Below are 18,932 nucleotides of genomic sequence, written 5' to 3'. Positions count from 1 at the left end.
ATAGATAGATAGATAGATAGATAGATAGATAGATAGATAGATAGATATTTAAGTAATCCACAACCTCGCTCTGAAAAGGAGGTCAGAATAGTTTATATTAACAATTGGATCACTGAGGCAAAAATGATATCCTGTTGGAAGTCTGACACAGACCCTACAGTCAGCTATGTTTGCTTATTCTAGGCAGATTCTAGGACACTGAGCTGCAAAAGTCTCAGCTGGTCCACAGGTGATGCTAAGAGGTACCTCAACCTCGAGGTTGCATCTAAATCACAGGAACATGGCCCTTAAATTGCTTTGGTTTCCTTACAGACTGGGCATGGAACAGTAGAAAGGATGGAAGATTTGAAGTCATGGATTCAAATCCCAAAAACTCTGTGATCTTGGGCAAGACATGTTGCTTCCTTGGTTTTCTCACCTATAAAATGAAGAGTTTTGGCTACAACACCCTTCCAGTTCTAAACACATGTGCCAGGACTTCAAACTTCCTGAATTTCTGGAGTTGAGTGAAAACTAGGCAGGCCTACCCTTAGGAGAATTAGGATCCCAGGAACTCAGGTTCTTTTTGCAGGGGAACTCACTCAGTCCATGGCATTAGAGACAGAGTGGAGATCAATTGTCCTATGGTAGCTGATAGATGATGCAGTGAGTGGGTGAAACACTGGACTGGGAATCAACAGATCTGAGTTCAAATCCCAGTTCTGCCATGTCCTACTAGTGTGACCTTTGGCAAATCACTTAAAGCTTCTCTGAGACTTAGTTTTGACTCTATGACCATTCAGGTCTCTTTCAGCTCCAGATCTTGGTTCTCATGAAAGAAGTGGGATTCACATCTTGGAATTAAAGACTGTTCTGGCTAGAAGGCACCTTGGAGAACATGTTGTCCAAACCTCTCATTTTACAGATGAGGAGAGCAAGACTCAGAGAAAGAAAGCAACCATGCCATTGTCAGCCAGCTAGTCAATGCCAGGATCTCCTGTCCACACTGTCCCAGTGTGTCAGCCTCTCAAACATCACAAATGAGTGTAACATGAAGTACTTCCTGTTGCATTCAGAAAACATCCAGACCTTGGCTTAATCACAACTTTAGAGTTGTCCAAATTAATAGCACAGAGTAGCAAAGTTGTATTTCTATCTAACTTCACTGTCTCTAAGAGCAAGGCTGAGAGGATAAGCTATCACTTCTTTGTCGATATTAGGTCAGATGGCACCTCAAATCCTATCTACCAAGTGCTTTCCAAGTATAAAATTAGTGTTGTTTGCGTTATTTAATTTATTCGAATAAAAATGAATGAGCCAATTACATTATAATGTAATCCAAGAGATCGGCTGAAAAGGTAACCAATGATTGCTCTGTGGGGGTACTCATTTCTTTCTGCTGAAGAATAGCAGAAATTACATGAGAGCATCTTGGTAAATGAGTCACTCTCACCTTCCCGAGCCCTGCTGTGGCTGCAGTGGAAGCCCAGTTGTTGTGCTGGGAAGGGACTGAAGCCCATCTTCACCACTGGGTCACCAACAAGACATTAACTTCTGGAGGGTTCCGTTTCTCCACCTGGAATTAAGGGCCAGTGCTTTGTTCCGGGAGGCCCTTGATTCCTGCTTCAGTGACCCATGTAAAGGAGCCTGTGACTGATTTTGTCTTCTGAGCCTGGGCTCTGGGTTCTCACTCTATGAAGTGGATAAAACTTCAAATTGATATGCCTCCAAATCATAGTAGAAATATTTGTCATAGGGGTCTATCAAACAAAACCAGTCAGAAATAAAGGTTTTTAAGACTCATTAAGCAGCAAATGCCAAAATAAGGGATCTTAAAAACCAAAGAACCTTGACAATATTTCTGGTATACATCCCCTTCTCTCCACTCCCACAGGCACCACCCCATTTCCAGGCCTCATTGGCTGTCACCTGAAATCGCCTTCTGGTTGGCCTCTCTCCTGCCCCAATCCATCCTCTCTACTCAGCTGCCAAAGCCATTTTGCTAAAACATCAGTCTGACTCTGTTGCCTCCTAATTCAATGCCCCATGGCTCCTTCTTGCCTCCAGGATCTGTTTGGCAGTCCAACCCTTCAGAACCTGGCCCCTTCCCACCTTCTACATCTGCCCATCCATTCACCCCATGATCCAGCTATACCAGGCTACTTGTTGGTCCTCATACACAATACGCCACCTCCCATCTCATTGGCTATTCCACATGCCCGAGATGCTCTCCCCCTAGCCTCCACCTGATAGCTGTTCTGGCTTCTCCAAATTCAGTTCAAATCCCACCTTCAGCAGGAAACCTTTTCTCCCTCTCCTCTTTTACCTGAACCAGTTGTTAATGCCTCCCTTCTGAGATATCCATTTTCACTGGCTCTGTCTTGTATGTACCCATTTACATGTTGTCTCCCTCGTTAGAGTGTGATCTCCTTAAAGGCAAGGATTATTTTAATCTTTCTTTGTATCCTCAACACTTAGCACATTGCCTGGCACACAGTAGACACTTAATAAATGCTTTGACTAATTGCATGATAAAACAGACATAGGTTCCTTGTAATCGTGTCACTGAAAACAGAACTACCACCCACCATTCCTAAGAGTACCCTAAGTGAGCTTAGAATGTCCAGTGGAAAGAGGCTCGGATTTAAAAATCAGAGGACCAGAATCCCCATCCCTGCAAGCTCAGAAGTCGCCTGCTTCTCACTGGGCTTCAGTGTCCTGGTCTATAAAATGAGGAGGTTGGATCTGATGGCCTTGAAGGTACCTCCCGGCCTTAACTACTAGAGGCTGATGAATGTTCCCAAACTGTCCACCTCACAGAATCCACATGTAAACCTGCTGATTCTCCTAAAGGGATTTTTAGCTATATTCATAGGACTCAGCTTGTTTGTTGCTTCCTGGTACACACATTTGGATGGACAGACCCTTTCTAAAATCTGAGCAATGACCTTTTCCTTAAAGAGATCAATGAAGCAAATGCCTAGAAGGTACCTCCTCAAAGCTATAGCGGCTCCACATTTACAAAACTGATGCGATGGAAAACGGACCTTTTAAATGTAAAGGTGGGGATCAATTGAGTAAATAGACCACCAAACTACCCTGCCCCATTTAAAGTAATTACAAGATGCCACTCCTGATACCAGAAAAGAACACCTCCATTGACTCAATCAGCCAAAGGCTTTAGCCTAGGTGCAAAAAGTCCTTGAAAGCCATTGGAAGAGATGGGGTAATATGACATTCATGTACATTCACATTGGTCAAAGAGACTTGGCAATGCCCTTTGGGCTGGTCTTCTAGGATGGAGCTGAGTGAACGGCAGGGCTTCTGTCAGCATAGTGGTAGAAACCTCTAGCCAAGTCCCTGCAAAGGAATCGTTTGGGAGAGAGAAGAGGAGAGTGTATTGGCCACCTACCCCAATGTACTCCTCAGGCTGTCGAGCCCAGAGGAACAGATTGGGAACTTTAGAGGGACTGAGGATTTGGAGTTTTTTTACTGGTGTCCTCAGCATAACAATGGCTGGTTGCAGTATCTGCGTTGGGAGCCAAGGATGTGTACAACATCATATGTGTTTATAAGGCTATTAATGAATCATAGATCATAGAACTGGAAGATGCCTCAGAACCTTCTAGGCCTCCTCCCTCATTTGACAAGCCCGTAAGGGTGAAAGAACTTACCCAAGTTCATAAGGTCACAGACCTCAGGCTGGATGGGACCTTGGAGGCCATCTGGTCCAGCCCTTCATTTTGCAGCAAGGAAACTGAAGCCCAGAGAGGTTCAGTAATTTATCCAAGGTCACACAGGTAGTAAGTGGCAGAGGAAGGATTTGAACCATTGATCACTTACGTAATTTTTTTCATTTAATTTTTATTTTATTTTTTTCTCAATTACGTGTAAACAAAAATGCTAACTTTTTTTTTCATTTTGAGTTCCAAATTATCTCTCCCTCCTCCCTCCAAGCATTTGATTTGATTAGATATGTATCACTTTTATAACTTTCAAACTAGAAGGCCTCTTAAATATCCTCTGGTGAAGGGGCAGTTACGTGGTGCAGTGGATAGAGCACTGACCCTAGAGTCAGGAGGACCTGAGTTCAAATCTGGCATCAGACCAGACACCTGACACTTACTAGCTATGTGACTCTGGGCAAGTCACTTAACCCCATTGCCTGGCCCCCCAAAAATATCCTCTGGTCTGATTCCCTCATTTTCAAAATAAGAGATCATGTCATAATGTAAGTCTCTTGAGGGCAGGGCAGCTATCTCTGATTAATTCCAGAGATGGGACATATAGATGTTGGATGAGGATACCAAACACACTGCAGGGGCACATGCTCTATTCTCCTGGGGACGTGGCAAGAAGAAAAAGAAAGTTTTATCACTCTATCCATTTACTCTTTCTTCCCTTTTCTCTCGTGTGTTATTCTCCTACTTCTCATCACCACCTTTGCTTCAACTCAACGTGTGCCTACTGTGCACAAGGCAGTGTGACATAGCAGAGAGGGAGCTAGGCTTAGAATTCAAGTCCCAGTTCTGGCATGTATTGACCATGTGACTCTGGACAAGTTGATTTACCTCTCATTTCTCCAGACAATTCTTGAAGATTCTAGAAAAAGCGTTGAAATGCATTGGGAGACAGAGTTTACTTATCAGGTGACCCTATGCTAATGAAATCACATGTCTGGTCCCACCCACCACCACCATCCCAAAAAAACTGTGTAAACTACAATGATAGTTGGTGGGGATATAGAAAGTCTGGACACAGATCCTGGCCACAATTAGTATACATTCTATTGCAAGTGAAGGACCTCAGAACTGCTGGGTGCCCTTAGGAGCTAGTTCTGAGCTCCTTGTGGTAGAACACACCATCCTGGGTGGGAGTGTCATCAAAGGCTAGGGTCCAAACCCCAAAAGCAAGAGTGACAATTTTGACCCCATGAAGATCTGTCTTCTCCTGGCCTAGCCAGATCCCAATAACAACCTCCTGATCTATCACTAAGCCTTGGTCTCATGAGGAAAATGAGATTTAGATCCCTTAGAATGGGATTTCATGGCTCTTGGCCTTGAAGGCCACCTAAGATGCACCCAACCTTGTTGGCAAGGTCACATGAATACCACCTAGCTGGGTCCAAGGACAATTCTGACCCCAGCTGCCATAAAGTCAGTGATGAGGGCAGTGAATATCCTTTCATACGCCCACAAGGGCATTACCAGCCACACCCTAGGCTACTGGACCATTTCTCTGTATGTAGCATACACCAAAGGTTGCCTTACCAAGGACCTTAGCAGTCACCCAGGCCAACCCATGCCCACAGTGGAATACCGGCTACAACATATCCAACAAGCTTTGAGACTTCTGAGAGCCAAGAGAGTGGAGTAAGCAGTAAATCACATAACTCTCCAATATTTGCCTCTATACAACCATAAGATAGAACCCCAAAACAAATCCTGGAACAGCAGAACCAGCAAAATGATGGGGTGAAACAATCTTTCAGCCCAAGAAACTTTGAAGATCTCTCTCGCTTGGGTAACAGGGAACAACAGTCCAGGACAGGAAGCACCCCAGCAAGCCCCACCTCAGCAAACCAGCAGGAGATCCAGAGCGCCAGGGTGACAGAGCAGGCAAACACCAACACCAGGACCCCCAAGTGCCTCAGCATACCCAGGGGAACAGGCAGATTCCAGCTCTGAAAACTGCCACATACTTCAACATAGCCCTAAGCAAATAGGCAGCTGCTCCACTGATATCAGCACATGCCAGACACCAACACTAGGACACCAGCTTAGCACCAGGTAAGCTGGCAGACCCCTATGGCCTCCAGCAGCACCAGCCACCCCCCACCTCAACCCAGACATGCAGGTCCTCCATGGGCCTCAGGGCAACATTATTACAGCACCAGGTAAACAACCAGGTCCTACAGTCCCTGAGATAGTACCCCTTCCACCCCAGGAGAAAGTTCAAATTTAAAAGAAAGGAAAAAGGCCAAAAAAGATGAGCAAAAACACAACAAAAAATGAATCTGACCATAGAAAGTCATTATGGTGACAAGGAAGATCAAGACACAAACTCTGAAGAAGAAAACAATGTCAAAATATCTATGGACAAACCCCAAAGAAAAATGGGAAGTGGTCTCACACCCAGAAAGAACCCATGGAAGAACTCCGAAAGGAGCTTAAAAATCATATAAGAGAGGTAAACAAGAAATTGGGAAAAGACATGAGAGTGATGCAAGAGAATTATGAAAAAAGAGTCAACATCTTAGGAAAAAACCAACTGCTTAAAAAGTAGAATTGGCCAAATTGAAAAGGAGATATAAAAATCCACTGAAGAAAACAACTCCTTAAAAAGTAAAACTGGTCAAATGGAAAAGGAAGTACAAAAGCTAACTGACGAAAATAAGTCTTTAAAAGTTAGAATTGGGGGGAGGGGGAGGCAGCTAGGTGGCTTGGTGGATAGAGCACTGGCCCTGAAGTCAGGAGGACCTGAGTTCAAATACAGCCTCAGACACAAAACACTCATTAGCTGTGTGACTCTGGGCAAGTCACTTAACACCAATCACCACACCAGAAAAAAAAAGTTAGAATTGGGAATGGAAGCTAATGACTTTATGAGACATCAAGAATCAATCAAACAAATTCAAAAGAATGAAAAAAAATAGAAGAAACTATAAATACCTCACTGGAAAAACAACTAACCTGGAAAATAGATTCAGAACAGACAATGTCAGAATCATTGGACTTCCTGAAAGCCATAATCAAAAAGAGGACCTGGACAGCATCTTTCAAGAAATTATCAAGGAAAACTTCTCTGATATACTGGAACCAGAGGGCAAAATAGGCATTAAAAGAATCCACTGATCACCTCAGGAAAGAGATCCCAAAATAAAAATTCCAAGGAACATTATAAGCAAATTTCAGAACCATTAAGTCAAGGAAAAAATACTTCAAGTGGCCAGAAAGAAGTAATTCAAATATCAGGGAGCCGCAATCAGGATTGCACAGGACTTGGCAGCTGCAATATTAAAGGATCAGAGATCATAGAACGTGATATTCCAGAAGGCAAAGGAGATAGGACTACAACCAAGAATCACCTACCCATCGAAATTAAGCATAATACTTGAAGGGGAAAAAGTGATCATTCAATGAAATAGAAAGATTTCAAGCTTTCATAAGGAGAAGACCGGAATTGAACAAAAAATTTTATCTCCAATATCAAGACCCAAGAGAAACCTAAAAAGGTAAAAAGAGAAAAGAACCCATAAAGGATTCAATGGAACTGAATTGTTTACATCCCTATATGGGAAGATGATAGTATAGTTCTTACAAATTGCACTGCTACTAGTACAGCTAGAAGGAATATACATAGAGTATTGGTATAAGGTGAATTTGAGGGAATGACATAAAAGAAAATTAAGGGGAGGGGGCAGCTAGGTGGCACAGTGGATAGAGCTCCAGCGTTGGAGTCAGGAGGACTTGAGTTCAAATCTGGCCTCAGATACTTGACACTTACTAGCTCTGTGACCCTGGGCAAATCACTTAACCCCATTGCTTAGCCAAAAAGCAAAACAAAATAATAATAACTAAGGAATAAGAAAGAAGAGCACACTGAGTACAGAAGGAAGGAAGAAGTAGAATGAGGTAAATTATTTCACATGAAGATGCACAAAAAATCTATTATAGTGGAAGGAAAGGGGAGGGTGGGTGATTGACATCACTTGAACCTTACTTTTATCAGTATTGGCTCAAAGAGAGAATAATATGCAAAATCAGTTGAATATAGAAGTCTATTTTACCCAACAAGAAAGGAGGAGGGGAAGAAATAAAGTAAAGGGCGGATACTAATGAAAGAGAGAGCAGACAGGGTGGAGGAAGAAGACAGAAGCAAAACACTGTCCAGGAAGGAAAGGGTGAAAAGAGAGAGAGGACAAGAGAAAAAAATAGGATGGAGGGAAATACACAGTTAGTAATCATAACTGTGAATGTGAATGGGATGAACTCTCCCATAAAAGAGAATCAAATAGCAGAGTAGATCAAAAAACAGAATGCTACAATATGTTGTTTACAAGAAACACATTTAAAGAAGAGAGACATACAGAGTAAAGGTGAGGGGCTGGAGTCAAACCTATTATGCTTCAGCTGAAGTAAAAAAAAAAATGCAGGGGTAGTAATTCTGATCTCAGACAAAATGAAAGCCAAAACAAAAAAAAAACAGACCTAATTAAAAGAGATAAGGAAGGAAACTATGTCTTCCTAAAGGTACCATAGACAATGAAGTAATATCAATACTAAACATATATGCACCAAGTAGTATAGCACCAAATTCTTAAAGGAAACAAAAACAGATGGGAAAACTGGAAAACAAACTAAGTACAGACCAACATCTCAAACCATATACCAAGATAAAGTCAAAACGGGCATGTGATTTAGACATAAAGGGTGACACCATAAGGAAACTAAAAAACTAAAAAATTCCTTATGGAAGAGCAAAGAATAATCTACCTGTTCGATCAATGAAGAGAAGAACGTGTGACCAAACGAGAGAGAGCATTATGAAATATAAAATGGGTAATTTTGATTATATTAAATTTCAAAGCTTCTGCACAAACAAATCCAGTGCGACCAAGATTAGAAAGCTGGGAAACTATTCACAGCAAGTATCTCTGATAAAGGCCTCACTTCGTAAATATATAGGAAACTGAACCAAATTTTAAAAGTACAAAGCCATTCCCCAATTGACAAATGGTCAAAGGATTTGAATAGGCAGTCTTCAAATGAAGAGATCAAAGCTATCTATCTATCTATCTATCTATCTATCTATCTATCTATCTATCTATCTATCTATCTAAGCTATCTATAGGCATATAAAGAAGTGCTCTAAATCACTTGATTAGAGAAATGCAAATTAAAACAACTCTGAGGCACCACCTCATATCTATCAGATTGGCTAATATGACAAAAAAAATGACAAAAAAGGAAAATGATAAATGTTCGAATGAATGTGGGAAAATTGCAACACTAATGCACTGTTGGTGAAGTAATGAACCGATCCAACCATTTTGGAGGGCAATTTGGAACCGTGCCCAAAGGGCTATAAAATTCTGCATACCCTTTGATCCAACAATCCCATTACTAAGTCTGTACCCTAAAGACATCATAAAAAAGGGGAAAGGACCCACATGTACAAAAATGTTTATAGCAAACCTTTTTGTGGTGGCAAAGAATTGGAAACTGAGGTGATGACCATCAATTGCAGAATAGCTGAACAAGCTGGGGTCTGTGAATGTAATAGAATGCTATTGTGCAATAAGAAATGATGAGCAGGCAGACTTCAGAAAAACCTGGAAATGCTTGTACAAACTGATGCAAAGTGAAATGAGCAGAACAAGGAAAACATTGTACATAGTATCAGCACCATTGTGGGATGATCAGCTACGAATGACTTAGCAACACAATAATCCAAGACAAGTACAAAGGACTCATGAAGGAAAATGCCATCCACATCCAGATAAAGAACAGATGGACTCTTTTCACTTACTTTATTCTTTTTTTCCTTTTGATCTGTTTCTTCTTTCACAACTGTGACTAATATAGAAATATTTTATGTGACAGCACATGTAGAACCTATATCAAATTGCCTACCATTTTAGGAAGAAGGGAGGGAGGAACAGAGGGAGAAAAATTTGCATCTCAAAATCTCGTCAAAATGAATGCTAAAAAATTGTCTTGACATGTAATTGGGGGAGGGGGAATGAAATGCTATTTAAAAAAAAAAAAACCTATCCAACAAGTGGTTATCCAGCCTCTGTTTAAAGGCCTCAGTGTGGGCGATTCCACCTACCACCCACTCCCATTTGTCCCTCTTCTCATCCCCGGTTTTTCCCGTGCCTGCTTTCTCTGTCACTTATTCCAGTTCCAACACACAGAAAAGAAATCTGGAAACCAAAAGAAAATCCTCTTTTAGATGTTTCACATCTATTGCTATTGTGTGTACTTCAAATACCTCTAGGCCTCCCAAGAGCCAGGAGCAGCTCTTTCTTTGTGGTTTTTAGCTGCTTGTGACCACCAACTCCAAGGACCCACTGCTACTTCTGGGCTAATTGTAAGCTAGCAATGCCCACAGCATGGCACAAAGCCACTCAAGGCTGCTGGGTTCAAGGCTTCCCTCTTTCCTTAAATGCAGATTCTGTAATTAGTGATCAGCTCCATCCTAACTTTTTCCACTTGAAATATACATGTAGCCTTTTCTTTTGACCTAAGGCTAATAGGTTGATAGTTGATAGGAAAACTCATCTTCCTGAGTTCAAATCCAGCTTCAGACACTCTAGCTGTGTGACCCTGGGCAAGTCACTTAACACTATTTGCCTCAGTTTCCTCATCTGTCAAGTGAGATGGAGAAGGAAATGGCAGTCTCTTTGCCAAGAAAACCCCAAATGAGGTCATGTAACCACAACTGAAAACAACTGAACAACAACAAATTCAGTGGGAACATAGAGGGGCATAGAGGGGCATAGAGAAAGCTGGCATTACAGTACTTTAGTTATTTGTGATCATGGTGTTGGCATACAGTAGGGGTGTTGGCATACAGTAGGGGCTTAATAAGTGTTGATGATTGATTGTAGCAACTCACAAATCTCAAGAGGGATGGGAAAAGGGACTTGTCTGGTCCTCACAGTGGGGAAGCTGTTGGATCCCCAACAGAGATAAAGAAAATGGCTACAAAGAGGTCACCATGTCATCGATCTCTATCTGGAAGGGACTGACCTTCAAGGCCATCCCCCTTTATAGCACCCCACAGCTGTAAGCCATGTTTGGGGATCCAGAGAAGAGAGAAGGGAGGGGAAGTGGAAGCTATATGCCACCTGGGAGTGGACAGTGATGGAAGTCAAGAGAAAGAAGAGGCAGCTAGAGTCCAGTGGAAGGTCAGAATTGGACCAGTGTTGGCTGACTCGGTCCTAGACTGAAACCTAATTGACCCTTAATTGCTAAGTCACCGTATGGCAGCATAGTGCCAGCTTTGGAGTCAAAGGACCTGGGTTCAAATCCTGGCACTTATTATTCGTGTGACCCTTTGAAAGTCACTTCCCTGGACCTCAGTTCCTTTATCGGTAAAATGGGGTGGCGGGAGGAGTAGGGATTGGAATACTTGACCTCTGAAGTCCCTCTTAATTCTAGATCAAAGATCCTATGATCTACTTTGTGACACTGGGCAAGACACAACCTCTGGGGGCCTTAGTTTCCTCATCTGTAAAATGAGAGGGCTGAACTCAGTGGTTTGCAAGATCTCTTCACCTCGACTCCTCCTCAGCCCCTCCCATTCATGGCAAAATCATACAAAAGCAATAGGCATCTAATTATTAAGAAACTGCCTTTAACAGATAAGCTCCACCTCCCTCATGACCAGGCCTTGGGGAGGTTCGAGCTGAGACCTCAGTATGTCTTTGCTGTGCCAGACACGAAAGAAAACATTTAGCTCTTCTCATAAAGCAATTCATTTACAAACAAACCAAGAGGAGAGAAAAAATTCCTGCTCCATCCAGGCATCACCATGAAGCCCACCAAGCTTCCTTCCTGCAGAGAAGTGGCTGAAGGTTCCCAGACTTGTCCAGAGGATTGGCCCCTGGGACAGGTGCTCACTTCCTTCCTTATTTCTTTCCTTCCTCTGTTCCACAAATGAATAATGGAGGAAGTACCAACAGCTCAAATCACGAGGCCCTACTAGGAAGCAAGCCCTGAACTGACCAGACATGCCAATTGTTGTCCGAGGACACAGAACTCAGGAAATTTTCTCACTGAGAGTCAGAACTTTCTGATGTTTTAGTTAGTTTTGCCAAGAATGCAGTCTCAATGCCTGCCTGGCACAGTGCCTGGTACACAGTAGGTGCCTGATAAATGCTGATTGATTGATTGATTTGTCCTGCCCTTAATCCTTCCCATTTATCCAACCTAATATCTCTCTGTCTTTCTCTCTCTCTTTCTCTTTCTCTGCCTTTGTCTCTGTCTCTCTGTCTCTTTCTCTGCCTTTATTTCTCTCTGTCATTGTCTCTCTGTCTCTCTATCTCTCTCTCTCTCTGAGTCAGTGTCTCTTGTCTTTCTCTTCCCCAGATGGAACCTAGACGCCTAAAAAAGCAGCTGCCCAAAATCATAAAGCTGATGAAGCCGGAGGATCGGATCCTGATTGTGGGCACCACGAAGCGCCCCTTTGAGGCTGATATCAAGCCCCTGTGCAAAGTCTACCAGAAGATTATCATGATCCCCAGGCCAGACTACGCCTCCAGATTCGGCAAGTCCCCTCAGTTCCTTTTACAAGCCCAATGTCTCATAGCCCCAGTCACCGGTTGTGTTCCTAGGGGCATGCCTTGCTTTTCTCTCCTTTCTTTCATCAGAAATGATTTACGCAAAACTCAGGATCTGGAGAAGCCTCCACCCCTGAGAATTTCATCGAAAGATGATGTGGGGAGTATAAATCATCGGCTCATGAAAGTGCAATGATATGGCTTTGTTCTGTCATGAATGTGTTCCACATCGTGTAGACGAGATGAAACTGGATGAGGATGATTATTTGGGGCTGGGCAGATGACAAGAGCCCTTATGGATGCTAATGTTTCTTTTGACAGAAAGGGAGAACTGAATCCCTCATTGAACAGACATTTAGCATCTTTTTCATAGCTTCTTTATCTGTTTTCCAAAGCACCAAAATATTCACGTTCCCAAAGGACAATAAAACAGTGTCTTCTCCCGCCTCAGACCTGGATCATCCTTTGAGCTTAGGCTCCTAATTGGCTCTGCCTAACTGATATTTGTTTGGTTGATTGTTTTAAGAAGCCAAGAGCTGTTTCTTTTCACACATTTTAAGATATAAATTCAACTCAAGAAGCATTTATGTACCAGCCAGCATGTGAGATGTCCTGTCGGAGCTATTGTCAGCATTGTGCTGGGTGCCCAAAGACAAAAGGGAAATAAAAAGTCCTGCCCTTCAAGAGGATAAATTCTCCTGGGCTATACAAAAGCTCACCCCATCAGAACCAATGAGCATTTATTAAACACCTATTATGTGTCCCACGTGGCTACTAGGTGCTAGGAAAACAGAGACACAACTCGAGATCCTGGCTTTCAAAGAGCTTACATTCTACTCAGATGAAGTAGCTAGGTGGTTCAGTGAGTAGATAGAGCAGCTGGACCCGGAGTCAAGAAGATCTGAGTTCAAATCCTGCCTCAACACTGCCTAGCTGTGTGACTCTGGGCAAAGCCATTCAACCTCTGTCTGCCTCAGTTTCCTCGTAACAGCACCTACTTCTCAGGGTGTTTGAGAGGGTCAGATAAGCTAACATATGCAAAGTACTTTGCAAATCTCAAAGCGCTATATAAATGCTAGCTATTATTAGTCGATACAAAATAAACACACAGTAAAGACATTATCATTGGAGGGGTGGTAGGATCGGGAATTGTCCCTTGAGCTAAGCCTTGAATGGAGCCAGAAGTTCTCAAAAGGAAAAGATGAAGAGGAAGAACGCTCCAGGGATCAGGGAGAGAGGATCAGACATCATATCTGGGCACAGCTAAGAGGCTTCTTTGGCTGGAACCAGAGCATGTGAGGGGGAGGAGTCACGGGCACAGCCTGGAAAGGCCACGGATGATAAGATCATAGACCAGAGCTGGAAGGAGACTCAGAGCCCATGTAGTCCAACTATCTCATTTTACAGATAAGGAAACTGAGGCCCAGGGAGATCCTATGAATTGCCTAAGGCCCTACAGTTCGTGTCAGAAGTGAACAGTTTGAGTCAAACTGTGAAGGGCTTTAAATGCCAAGAAGAGGAATTGGTTTGTTTGTAGTATTCTAGAGGCAATTGGGAGCCCCTAAGGTTTCTTGAACAAGGGGATAACACAATCAGACTGTGCTTTGGGTGTGGTGGTTTGGCAGATGTATCTAGGATAGACTGGAGAAAAGAGGGCCTTGTTTTTATATTTTGGATATGATAAAATAGATCAAAGTCAGAACTTTCTCTGGGAAACCTTCTGGGGGCAGTGGCTGATCTTAACTACCACCTCAGGATTGTGTCCACTGGGCCCTGGGGCTTCTCCTGCGGCATCATTTCTGGGTCTTTGTTAGCCCCCGATGGAGCACTGTGCCCGGGGAATAGGGGGATATCAGTTTAGCTGGAGGGGGACAGGTTGTGGAGGGCTATGAAAGGCAAAACCCTAAAGGCAACAGATAGCCACTGGAGCTGATGGAGACAATGATAAGACTAGCTCAGAGTTATCTAGTGGCTTACTATTAGCAAAGTGCTCTCTACATACCTCATATGGTAGACTGGGGGGAAGGTGGGTGTTGACATGGCCAGACTGTAATGTAAGAAGACTGCTTTACCAGCTGAGTGGAGGATGGCTTGGAACGGAGGTCCCAAGTCAGGAGAACCAATTCTTCTGCTTGGCCCCAGAGAACAGGACTAGGCGTGATGGCTGGAAGTTTCAAAGAGGGAAATTTCAGCTTGATGTAAGAGTTGGGACAGTCCAACTCATCCCTTCTTTGTGTCCCATCCCCGGCTCAGTGGTCTTCCAGTTGTGAGAACTTACTATTAGAAGAAATACCATTGTTACTGAAGCTGTTAGAGTCATCCAGAAATGCAGCAGTCTGCCTCAGAAGGTGAAAATGACTCTCTCTCACCTCTCCCTCTCCCTCTCCCTGTCTCTCCCTCTCTCTCTCTCTCTCTCTTTTTCTGTTTTTCTCTTTCTCTTCCTTTCTCTCTCTCTCATATATGTATATGCATGTATATGTATATGTATGTGTGCATACACATACACACACACAGATACATACATACATATATTTATATATATATATATATATGTAATAACAGCTCACTAGAGTGTATCCTACATACATTGTCTCATTTGATCCTCACAACAGCTGTGGAGAGTAAGTGCTATTATTATCTCCATTTTATAGATGGGGAAACTGAACCTCAGGTGAAGTGACTGTCTACAGACTGGAAGCAGGATTGGAATCTGGGTCATCTTGGTTCCAAGTCCAGCTCACTTTTCTTTCCACCAGATTCTTCTCCTGAGGTAGTGGGTGTTCCTCACTAGAGGTCTTCAGTTGATGCCTCGATGACCAGCCATTTGTCAGGGATTTTGGAAGGAGGATTCTAGGTCAGAGCCCCCAGGGACCTTTTCAACTCTGAGATTCTGTGACTCTATAAATCTGCCCCTCTCCAGCTCTCTCCCACCTTTGCTCCTAGCTTGGATTCCCAGGGACAGGCGGAACAAGGCTCATCCCTCAGATATTTAGGGATTGCTGTCATAATCCTCCAGCTCCAAATCTTCCCTTCCCCTAGTTCCTCCGATGACCAATCACCCAATTCCCCACATGGATAACTCTGGGGGGATATTTCATTCTTCCCTTACCCTCACTTCTAATGTCATTAGTGATGAGTCCTTTCTGCCTCTATGATATTTCATGCACTGTCCCATCCTGCCTCTTCTCACTGCCACCCCCTGGAGCAAGTGCTCAATACCACCTCCCAGACTATAACAATAGCCACCATGAAGGTCTTCACACTTTCACTCTCTCTCCCAACCCCAATCTGTCATATACACAGATATAGATACATGTGGATATAGATATATCTACATAGATATATATGAAAGTATGATCTTTTTTTACTTATAGACTTAACCAAGCCACTGCTTTGCTCAGAAGTCATCAGTGACTCCCTATTGTCTAGACTCTTGTTCCTGACATCCAAGGTCCTCCATGACCTGGCATGTTAACTATATATTCCCAGATTTGTCTCATCCCTCTCCCCTCTGATTACTTTTCATTCCAGCCAAGCTGGATATCCCTCTGGATATCCCTGGACTATTGCATCCCAATGACTTCGTGTCTTTGCTCAGGTCATTTACTTTTCTGAGAATTCCCTCTCCCTACCTATCAAATGCCTACACATCTTTTAAAGTCCGTAACAAGAGCAGCAGTTCTGGGAGTTCTCAGCCCAGAGGCAGTAAGGGGGTTGGACTACTCATCACAAAGAGATTACAGGGGATCTTTTGCTGTCACTGGATGGAGTTGGTTCCAATTGGCAACTCTATTGCCCATAAGAAGTTCTGAGTTGAAGCTGAAGGAAAGAAATGAGTACTTGTGATCAGTCACAAGGAGCAGAGGCCCTGGTCACAATTCCAGGGCCAAGAAGATCACTAGTGCTAGTGGTTTCAGGAAAACAGGGGACCTGGTCAGAGTCCCAGAGCAAAGAGGAGCACTGGTATTTGTGGCTATAGGGGAGCAGGGATCCTTCTCGGGTAAAGATCAGACGACAGACCAGGAGAGCAATGACCACACCTCTTCCAGGACAACACCTCCTTGGAAGCATCAAAATCTTGCAGACCCTCAGAATCATCTCTGAAAACAGCAGCACAAAAAATCCTGAAGCTTGGCATGGTGTCTCCCTACCACCGAGTGAAAAGAGCCTAACTTTAACATAAAGTTCAAAGTGAAGAAATAGACTGAGGACATGAGCAAACAACCAAGAGGAAGAATTTGACCATAAAAACTTACTATGGTGGCAGGGAAGTCCAAGACATAAACTTAGAAGATGACAACAATGTTTAAAAAAAACCCACAAGCAAAGCCTCAGACATAGATGCTAATTGGGCCCAAAGCTAACAAGAATTCCTGGAAGAGTTAAGGTGAGAGATCAAAGTGGTAGAGGCAAAATTGGGGAAAGACATGAAAGTGATGCAAGAAAACAACTTGGTAAAAGAGGCACAAAAATACTGAGGAAAATATCATAAAAATGGAATTGGTCTAATCATAAAAGAGGAACAAAAATTTACTGAAGAAAAGAATGCCTTAAGAAGTAGAATTAGCCAAATGGAAAAGAAGTACAAAAACTTAGTGAAGAAAGTGATTCCTTAAAATTAGAATTGGGTAAGAGGAAGTTAATGACTCCATGACACTTCAAAAAATAATAAAACAAAGTCAAAAGAATGAAAAAAAGGAGAAAATGTGAAATATCTCACTGGAAAGCAACTGACCTGGAAAATAGTTTGAAGAGATAATTTAAGAATTATTAGACTACTGAAAACCATCATAAAAAAAAGCCCAGATATAATATTTCAAGAAATTATCAAGGAAAACTTCCCTAACAGCTTAGATCCAGAGGGTCAAATACAAATTGAAATAGTCCACTGTTCTCATTCTGAAAGAGATCCCAAAATGAAAATCCTCAGGAATATTATAACCAAACCCTAGAGTTCCAAGGTCAAGGAAAAAAAATCATTGCTAGTAGCCAGAAAGAAACAATTCAAATACTGTGGAGCCAGAGTCAGGATCACACAAGATTTAACAGCTTCAACATTAAAGTAATAGAGGACTTGGATTATATTCCAGGGGGCAAAGGATCTAGGGTTACAACCAAGAATAACCCACCCAGCAACAAAGTACAATCCTTCAGGGGAAAAATGGATATTTAATAAAATAGAGGACTTCAGCATTTCTGAAGAAAAGACCAGAGCTAAATAGAAATTTTGACATTCCAACAGAAGACTTTAGAGAAGCATAAAAAGGTAAACATGAAAGAGTAATCGTAAGGGGCTCAATGGAATTAAACTGTTTATATTCCTATATGAGAAGATGATACATGTAACTCCTAAGAACTGTATCATTATTAGGGCAGTTACAAGGAATCTGCATAGAGAGAGGGCATGGGTGTGAGTCATGTTGAGATAATCACCAACAGGAAAAAAAAACATAGGGGTGAGAAAGATGGTGCACTGGGAGAAGGGGAAAGGGAGAGGCAGAATAGGGCAAATTTTATCATTTAAAGGAGAAATGCAAGGAAGAGCTTTATATGAAGGAGGAAATGGGTAGTGGTAGCAGGCAATACTTGAACCTTACTCTCATCGGAATTGGTTCAAAGAGGCAAGACTATATGCACATAATCGTTGAGTATAGAAATCTATCTTACTCAATAGGGAGATAGGAGGGGAAGGGATAAAGTGAAATGGGGAGGGGATAATAAGAGGGAGAGCAGATTGGGGGAGGCAGTAATTGGAAGCAAAACAGACTTCTGAGGAGAGACAGGATTAAAAAAGAGGGTGTGAAGGATAAACGAAGGGAAATGAGATAGAGGGAAACGCATGGTTAATGATCATAACTGCGAACGTCAATGGGATAAGCTAACCCACAGAATGGAGGTAGATAGCAGAATGGATTGGAAACCAGAATCCAACAATGTGTTGTATACAAGGGACACACTTGGGACAGAAAGACACACACAAAGTTGAAATGAAGGGTTGGAGAAGGGTCTATCATGTCTCAGCTGAAGTAAGGAAAGCCAGGGTGGCCATCATGATCTCAGACAAAGCCAAAACAAAATTAGACTAGTTAAAAGAAATAATCAGGGAAACAACATTTTGCTAAAAAGGTACCATAGACAATGAAATGATATTAAAAATTTAACAAGTTTCTCTAATAAAGGCTTCATTTCTTCAATATATAGGATACTGAATCAAATTTGTAAAAATAAGAGCCATGCCCCAACTGCTAAATGGTTAAATGATATGAACAGGCAATTTTCAGAAAAAGAAATCAAAGCTATCGATAGTCATATAAAGAAATATTCTAAATCATTTATTAGAGAAAGGCAAATTAAAACAAATCTGAGGTACCCTCTCACACCTATCAGAAATGCCAAATGCTGGAGAAGATGAGGGAAAACATGTATATCAGTGTACTGTTGTTGGGGTAATGAACTGATCCAACAGTGCTGGAGAGCAATCTGAGACTATGCCCAAAGAGTTGCAAAACTGACCCAGCAATATCACTACTAGGGCTGTATCCCAAAGAGATCAAAGCAAAAAAGAAAGGGCCCGCATAGACAAAAATATTCACAGCAGCTCTTTTTGTGGTGGCCAAGAACTGGACCTCGAGGGGATGCTCATCAGTTGGGGACTGGCTGAACA

General features: G+C 42.4%; 1 protein-coding gene across 1 annotated transcript in view; it reads left to right on the top strand.

Annotated features, from left to right (window-relative positions):
• The window catches only part of IQCA1 (IQ motif containing with AAA domain 1), a 229,572-nt gene that overhangs the window by 198,826 nt on the left and 11,814 nt on the right, over positions 1-18,932 (top strand). The window contains exon 17 of the mRNA XM_027858297.1: positions 12,078-12,255. Within this exon, the coding sequence (XP_027714098.1) occupies positions 12,078-12,255 (178 nt within the window). The remainder of the gene's footprint in view (positions 1-12,077; positions 12,256-18,932) is intronic.

The sequence above is a fragment of the Vombatus ursinus genome, unplaced genomic scaffold, assembly GCF_900497805.2.
Source record: "Vombatus ursinus unplaced genomic scaffold, bare-nosed wombat genome assembly UNPS02012901.1, whole genome shotgun sequence".
Lineage (NCBI taxonomy): Eukaryota > Metazoa > Chordata > Mammalia > Diprotodontia > Vombatidae > Vombatus > Vombatus ursinus.
Note: the sequence above shows the minus strand (reverse complement) of the source record. Positions and strands in the feature narration are given on the sequence as shown.